The 8,332-nt window shown below is 47.1% G+C and overlaps 1 protein-coding gene across 8 annotated transcripts in view; it reads right to left on the bottom strand.

Moving 5' to 3' along the window:
- The window catches only part of LOC133509358 (steroid 17-alpha-hydroxylase/17,20 lyase), a 93,550-nt gene that overhangs the window by 65,367 nt on the left and 19,851 nt on the right, over positions 1-8,332 (bottom strand). For 6 of the 8 annotated variants that reach the window (XR_009797315.1, XM_061836200.1, XM_061836201.1 and 3 more), the window contains exons 8-9: positions 4,658-4,884; positions 1,688-1,768 (exon numbers count right to left, since the gene is read on the bottom strand). Coding sequence is in view for 7 of the 8 variants with exons in the window: in XM_061836200.1 (XP_061692184.1) it covers positions 1,688-1,768; positions 4,658-4,884 (308 nt within the window). In the remaining variant the exon portion in view is untranslated. Of the gene's footprint in view, positions 1-293; positions 1,769-4,657; positions 4,885-8,332 lie in introns of those variants that run through there. The other 2 variants (XM_061836206.1, XM_061836199.1) reach the window with 1 other exon arrangement.

Below are 8,332 nucleotides of genomic sequence, written 5' to 3'. Positions count from 1 at the left end.
AGCATGCTTTATTGCCACAAGAGAACAACTTGCTGCAACCTCACTCATGGCGTTCCAGAACTGCATAGTGGTAAACATACTAGTGGCCAAGAAGGGTGCAGTGACCCATCTGCCTAAAATAAACCAGTTGCTTCTTCTTGTCATTTACATGAATTGTGCCATTGAATGCAACAACCAGTCATCCCTCACTCGTTGAATCACATTGCAAAATTCCACAAACTGAATGGCTGTATGTTATGCTTTCATTTTGCATTGGATTTTATTTTTGCGTGCAACACAGAATATCTGTGCGAAGAGACTGCATCAGAGGTGCGCAATTGCACGCGGGCACAGTTTAGAGGGAATATTGACTGACGTCTTTCATTTTTTTTTTGGCACGCCGTCCCGCAATCGTCCCAAACTGCCTCGATCGCGATCGACACATTGAGCACCCCTGTTTTACTGTATGGTTCCATTCATCACTCGGAAAGTCTTCTGCTGGAAACGCTGGCGATGTAGCTGAGTTTTTTACCTTTGAGATGAGGAGTTGTTTGTTGGTCTTCCTCCGAACACAGTTAGTGGAATTATGAGCAAAAAGTTCCATTTTGATCTCATGTGACCACAAAACTTTCCTTTTTATATGTATATGTATGTACCCATTTCAGGCTTCAAACATAAAGATATAATTTTTTTTTTTGGTCAAGAATCAAGAATGAATGGGACACAATTGTGAATTGAAATGAAATTTGTTGGATTTAAAAAAAAAATAACAAAAACGGAAAAGTGGGGTGTGCAATATTATTCGGCCCCTTTACTTTCAGTGCAACAAACTCTCTCCAGAAGTTCAGTGAGGATCTTTGAATGATCCAATGTTGACTGATGATAAATAGAATCGACCTATGTGAATCAAGTTTCCATATGTATGCAGCTGCTCTGTGATTGTCTCAGGGTTCTGTTTAAAGTGCAGAGAGCATCATGAAGACAAAGGAACACACCAGGCAGGTCCGAGATACTGTTGTGGAGAAGTTTAAAGCCAGATTTGGATACAAAAAGACCTCCCAAGGTTTAAACATCTCAAAGAGCACTGTGCCAGCAATCATATTGAAATAGAAAGAATATCAGACCACTGCAACTCTACCAAGACCTGATCATTCCTCTACTCTTTCACCCCGAACAAGGAGGAGACTGATCAGAGATGCAGCCAAGAGGCCCATGATCACTCCCACGAACTGCAGAGATCTACAGCTGAGATAGGAGAGTCTCTCCATCGGACAAGAATCAATCATACACTGCACACATCTGGCTTTGATGGAAGAATGACAAGAAGAAAGCCATTTCTCAAAGATATCCATAAAAAGTCTCATTTAAATTTTGCCACAAACCACCTGGAAGACACACCAAACATGTGGAAGAAGGTGCTCTGGTCAGATGAAATGATGTCAAACATGGTGGTGGCAGTCTGGTGGTTTGGGCCTGCTTTTCTTTAGCAGGGACAGGGAAGATGGTTAAAATTGATGGGAAGATGAATGGAGCCAAACAAAGGACCATTCTGGAAGAAAAACTGTTGGAGTCTGCAAACGACCTGAGACTGGGACAAAGATTTATCTTCCAACAGGACAATGATCCAAAACCGAAAGCCAAATCTACAATGGAATGGTTCACAAATAAACGTATGCAGGTGATAGAATGGCCAAGTCAAAGTCCATACCTGAATCCAATTGAGAATTTGTGGCCAGAGCTGAAGACTGCTGTTCACAAACGCTCTCCATCCAACCTCACTGAGCTCGACCTGTTTTGCAAGGAAGAATGGGCAAAAATTTCAGTCACTTGATGTGCAAAACTGATAGAGACATACCCCAAGCAACTTGCAGCTGTAATTGCAGCAAAAGGTGGCGCTACAACGTATTAATGCAAGGGGGCCGAATAATATTGCATGCCCCACTTTTCAGATTTTTATTTGTTAAAAAAAGTATAAAATATCCATTAAATTTCATTCCACTGCATGATTGTGTCCCACTTGTATACTCACACCCCCCCCCCCCACACACACACACAGCTGGGATAGGCTTCATGATCAGCAGCTCAGAAAATGGATGGATGGATCTAAAAATCTAAAAAGAAGAAGGAAAGTATAATTTTTTAATGATTTATTTGTGTGATACAGCTGCAAATAAGTATTTGAACACCTGAGAAAACAACTGTTAAATTTTGGTACAGTAGCCTTTGTTTGAAATTGCTGAACATTAACACTAACATTTCCTGTGATTTGTCATCACGTTTGCACATGCTGCAGCAGGATTTTTGACCCCTTCCTCCACACAGATCTTCTCTACACAAGCCAAGATTCCATTCTGTTGCTGAGAAACATGGAGTTTGAGCTCCCTCCAAAGATTTTCTATTGTGTTTATGTCTGGAGACTGCCTAGGCTGCTCCAGAACCTTTATATGCTTTTTACAGAGCCACTCCTTGGTTGTCATAGCTCTGTGGGTCATTGTCATGTTGAAAGACCCAGCCACGACCTGTCTTCAACCCTCTTATTGAGCGAACAGGGGTCGTTTCCCCCAAATCTTGCAACATATGGCCCCAGTCATCCTATCCTTAATAAAATGCAGTCATCCCATCTCATGTGCAGAAAAACACCCCCAAAGCATAATGCTTCCACCCACATGCTTTACAGTAGGGATGGTGTTTTGGGGATGGAATTCCCCAATCTTCCTCCTCCAAACCCGGTGTTTGGAATAAAGACTAAAAGTTATATTTGGTCTCATTTTACCACTTAACTTTCTCCCATGAACCCCCTGGATCATCCAAATAGTCATGGGCAACCTTATGCCGGACCTTGATGTGTGCTGATTTCAGCACACGTCTTAGTGTATTACCTACAGTAACCTTGAAAACATTGGTGCCAGGTCTCTTCAGGTCTTTGACCAGCTCCTCCCGTGTGGTTCTAGCGTGATTCTTCCCCTTTCTTACGATCAATGATACGCCACGAGATGAGATCTTGCTTGGAGCCCCAGTCCAAAGGGGATTTGCCGTCATCCTTAGCGTCTTCCATTTTCTAAAAATTGATCCAACAGTTGATCTTTTTTCACCAAGTAGTTTGGTAGTAGTTTGCCCTGTAACCCTTTTCAAACTTGTGGAGATCTACAATTTTGCCTCTGGTGTCTTTGGACAGCTCTTTGGTCTTAGCCAAGTTAGTAATTGGAATCTTACTGATTGTGTGCGGTTGATAGGTGAATTTTTGCGGTTAACCATCTCAAACAGGTGATTATAATTTAGAATAATAATTCAAGTGTAGATTGACTTTTAAATTAATTAATTTTTGCTGATTGGCAGGTGTTCAAATACTTATTTGCAGCAGTAACATAAAAAATGATTTAAAAATCATACATTGTGATTTCGGATTTTTTTCAAGATTTTCTCTCACAGTGGACATGCACCTAAGATGAAAATTTCAGACCCCCCCATGATTTCAAATTGGGACAGCTTTCAAAATCGCAGATTGTTCAAAAACTTTCCTCATTGTATATATATGGAGTATAAGAGAGAAATTCATTGACTGATGTAACAGAACTACAGTATTGCAAAAATTTGGGAGAAGTGGGAAGCATGATTCAAGTAATATTCAAAAGCAATATCAATAACAAGATATAACAATTGCTTTTAAACAAACCCCAAAACTAAATAATATGTTGAATTATCTGTGATGGTGTCTAAAATCAAATTTTGTGCATGCAACTGTGTCAGTGTTGCTGATTTAATCAATTTATCAGCCTGATGTCTTTACTTTCATGTTTTTTTAATCTCAAAACAGAACACATACAAGAACACACACAAGATATTGGCCACAAGAACAGACTCGATTATCGACATATTACTCTAAGTAATAAAGCACTATGTGGGCTACTAAATCTCATCTCAAAACTACTAAAAGTAACAAAATAAATCCAGCGTACTATGTATTTACTATTAAAGTGTAATCTGGTATACATTTTTTTTTTGTCTCCCACCTAAAAAAATGGAACCAAAATAATTGAGCATAAAGATAATGAAGTGAAACTCAACCTAAAACTGTGTACCACATGCTTCATAATGGTTGACAGTATAACATCACATCATTCCATTAATTTTCTTGACCTCACTAAAGTTGTAAGTAACATTGATTGAGACTGGACTAGTTGCCTGCCAATTGCAGAGCAATGATATAACAAAAAGAAAAACAAATAAGTAACTGAAGAGTTACAATGGAAAGCAAAGGTATTGTCAAAGGAAGGATTTCAAATTGGAGGCTGTGTTGTTTCCGCTCAGTTTCTGCTGGATATTCTGTTGTTTATATTTTATAGCTGTTGTCTACTTTTTGTTAGCCACATACATCAGTGACCCCTTTCCTACTTCATTAAATTCTTCCATTAAGATGATTCATTAATTGAATTAACTTTTTAAATTTTCTTCACATTTGTATTCATTTACATTCTGCAGTGGGCTTCTGTGATTGACTTTAAAAAGCAAAAACATAATTAGCTACACCTTTAGAGGCTAATTGCACTCTGGTTTTGTTTACTTACTATGAATCAGTTTTGAATTGTTCACCTGCCAAAAATATTTGCATTTTAAAAGTTGTGTTGTATCCACACAATCACTTGTTTTTCATCCATCTTGATCTGGGTGTGACAGTCACCTTGTATTTGACTGGTTGAAGGACCACACCAAACTTTCCCTCCAAATCGGGAGGAGGTTGACCTGGTGGGGTCGAGAATGTGAAACGCTGCAGAATCCAGGACAGGAAGATAAAAAGTTCCATCTTGGCTAAGGCCTCGCCAAGACAGACCCTGACCCCAGCACCAAACGGTAGGTAGCTGGATGATGGGTTGATCAGACCTGTGCCTTCACTATTCAAAAATCGACCTGCAGTGGAGAAACAAAAAGATTAAAATGATGGGAAAAATCTGGAATTCATGAAGATTAAGATTGAGAAATGTCTCAATGGTTCATGTTATATAACAGTATTACTATCCGTGAAAGTGGAAAGCTAAGATGTATTAAGTTGGCCATAAACACAAAGAATTGTGGATACAGAGGGGAAAATGATCATTTTGAGAGTAATTACACATCACATAATGAAATGATGTGAAATTATGTATTACCAACTCTTCTCAAGACTAATGGGGAAATTGATCAACCAAAAAATAAACATAATTTTGAACAGCTCAAGCCATACTTCAGATGTTACCAAGAGGAGACTCATGGCGTAGAATGCTGCAATAAAGATAATTTTTTTCCCAAATTTGTCATGATCCTGCCGCTCCAGCCTGGGCTGGGCGGGTGTCCGCGGTTGCGCTGATTGGAAGGTGCACACCTGCGCCTCATGCAGCCTGATTATGCTATGGATTTATATGACCGCGATGACAACTGGCCGGCGCCAGTTCGTACGATCTTCATGTCCCATTCGTGTGCTCCGGTATCCCTGATTGAACCTGTGTGTACCGACCTTCGTCCGTTCTCCGATCTCCGACCAACCTTGTAAGCCTGACTCCTTTGATACTTCTGCCTGCGTTGATTGTTCCCCTGTGTACCGACTCCTGCCTGTCCGCTCATCTGCTCTCTTCACCCGACGTCACAACTACCTCATCTGCCTGCTCGATCCCCTACCTCTGCATATAATAAACGTGTCTCTTCTTGAACTACCTTGCGTCTTCCGAGTTCCTGCATTTGGATTCAACTCTCGTTTCCGATGGGACGTGACAGAACGAACTAGCCAATACAGGACCCAGCAGGAAAGACCCGGTGTCGCCGGGACCGACGCAAGGTAGACCGTCTGCCGGAGGACCAAGCCTGTCCAATCCGGGTAGGCTCCCTGACGTCCTCCACTCCCGTGTCTTACGCTCCGCCAGCGAGGTATGAATACGTCCCGAACACGACCCGTCCTGCTCCTCATATTCTTCTGGACTCTGACTTTCCGGAATATGAGGAGGACCGCGATTTGTATGACCGGCTGCCTGAGTACGACTCCGACGACTTTGATTTTGAATATCTTTGCCCGGCTTTTGATCCCAGTCCGCCTCCCCGCGTTTCCAGCACCCGAGCGACTTCGCCCGGTAGATCCAAGTACACCAATCGGTACGAGGGAACCCGCTTGGCCATCTACCCGGGACCTCCGCGTGGCGGCCAGAGGAGACGCCCCGGCCGGGCGCTCCCTGGTGTCTCTCGCTGCGCGGCAACGAAGACACTGTCCTCCCACTCCTCGCCGGCAACGGTGAGACCGGCGGACCCGCAGCTGTTGGCGAAGTTTCCAGCCCAGAGGGAGGAGGAGCCGCCAAACCACAAGGCGTTCTGTCGCGAAATGCAGGCGCAGATAGAGAGGCAGAGCGCGGAATTGGCAGCTCTCCCGGCCCAGGTCCGGCAAGGATTAGCGAACCAGCCGAGCTACGCTGACATCGCAACGGCGACGGACTCGCTGCTGAGGCAGGTTCACGTGGCAGTTGGAACTAACCCGCTCCCGACACACGCCCAGGTCAGTTTCGACTGACTCTACGCCTGCTCAGGTTCACGTTGCCGTGGAAACCGACCCCCCCCCCTCGCCAAGCACACGTGGCTGTGGAAACTGACCCGCCCCCTTGCCAAGTGCACGCCGCAGTGGGTACGGACTCGCCACCTGGCCAAGCGCACGTAGCTGTGGAAACTGACCCGCCTCCTCGCCATTCCCACGTCAAGGTTTTGGCTGTTCCGAGCAGAGTTCATGCGGCAGTCGGAACTGATGCGCTCCCGAGACACGCCCACGTGTCATTTTCAACTGACTCTCTGCCGACTCTCGTTCACGTTGCCCTGGAAACGGATTCGCCACCGCGCCACGCCCACGTTGCTGTTTCAACGGATGCTCTGCAAGCTCACGTGGCAGTGGGGACCGACCCGATGCCGCCTCACGTTGCTGTCCAGGAGGTGGCGAAGGCGATAGGGTCGCCGCCTTCTCACGTTACTGTCCAGGAGGTGGCGATGGGGTCGCCGCCTTCTCACGTTGCTGTCCAGGAGGTGGCGAAGGCGATGGGGTCGCCGCCCTCTCACGTTGCTGTCCAGGAGGGGGCGGTACTGGCGCCGCCTTCTCATGTTGCTGTCCAGGAGGGGGCGGTACTGGCGCCGCCTTCCCACGTTGCTGTCCAGGAGGGGGCGGTACAGGCGCCGCCTTCTCACGTTGCTGTCCAGGAGGGGGCGGTACTGGCGCCGCCTTCTCACGTTGCTGTCCAGGAGGGGGCGATGGCGTCGCCGCCTTCTCACGTTGCTGTCCAGGAGGGGGCGATGGCGTCACCGCCTTCTCACGTTGCTGTCCAGGAGAGGGCAATGGCGTCGCCGCCTTCTCACGTTGCTGTCCAGGAGGGGGCGATGGCGTCGCCGCCTTCTCACGTTGCTGTCCAGGAGGGGGCGATGGCGTCGCCGCCTTCTCACGTTGCTGTCCAGGAGGGGGCGATGGCGTCGCCGCCTTCTCACGTTCCTGTCCAACTAGAGCTGGGGAGTTCTGATGAGCCACCCCGGAGCTGGAGAGACTTCGGGATGGTAATGGTGACGGTCATGGCTCTGGTCCTTCTCTCCATCATCCTATTCGCTCCAGATGGCTCCCAGCCGCTTCATGACTTGGCCTCATTGGTGACCAATCCACGGCTGCCTACTGACCAAGCCTCGGTGGCGACCAATCCCTGGTTGTTTGGCAACTACGGCGTGGGAGGTTCTCGTCCGGAGCAGTGGCCTGCCTCGTTCTGGTGCCTGCTTCTTCGTTTGGTTCCTCACATAGGTCGTCCGCCCGAATCGCCCCGTGGGGACCCTGGTGCTTGGCGTCCGGGTCGTCCTCCTGACCTGTCCACTCGAACGCCTCAAGTTTGGTGGCCTGGATGGCCACCAGTCTGGGGTTCAGGGGGGACCGTGCCCTCCTCCCGACCCCCTTCCGCCCACCCCTGCCTGTATTAATAATTATTGTCTGTTTCTTTCGTTAGGCACGTCTGGGAGCCGTGCCTTTGAGGGGGGGGGGGGGTGCTGTCATGATCCTGCCGATCCAGCCTGGGCTGGGTGGGTGTCCGCGGTTGCCCTGATTGGAAGGTGCACACCTGCGCCTCATGCAGCATGATTATGCTATGGATTTATATGACCGCGATGACAACTGGCCGGCGCCAGTTCGTACGATCTTCATGTCCCATTTGTGTGCTCCGGTATCCCTGATTGAACCTGTGTGTACCGACCTTCGTCCGTTCTCCGACCAACCCTGTAAGCCTGACTCCTTGATACTTCTGCCTGCGTTGATTGTTCCCCTGTGTACCGACTCCTGCCTGTCTGCTCATCTGCTCACTTCGCCCGATGTCACAACTACCGC

The sequence above is a fragment of the Syngnathoides biaculeatus genome, chromosome 12 (genome assembly GCF_019802595.1).
Source record: "Syngnathoides biaculeatus isolate LvHL_M chromosome 12, ASM1980259v1, whole genome shotgun sequence".
NCBI lineage: Eukaryota > Metazoa > Chordata > Actinopteri > Syngnathiformes > Syngnathidae > Syngnathoides > Syngnathoides biaculeatus.
Note: the sequence above shows the minus strand (reverse complement) of the source record. Positions and strands in the feature narration are given on the sequence as shown.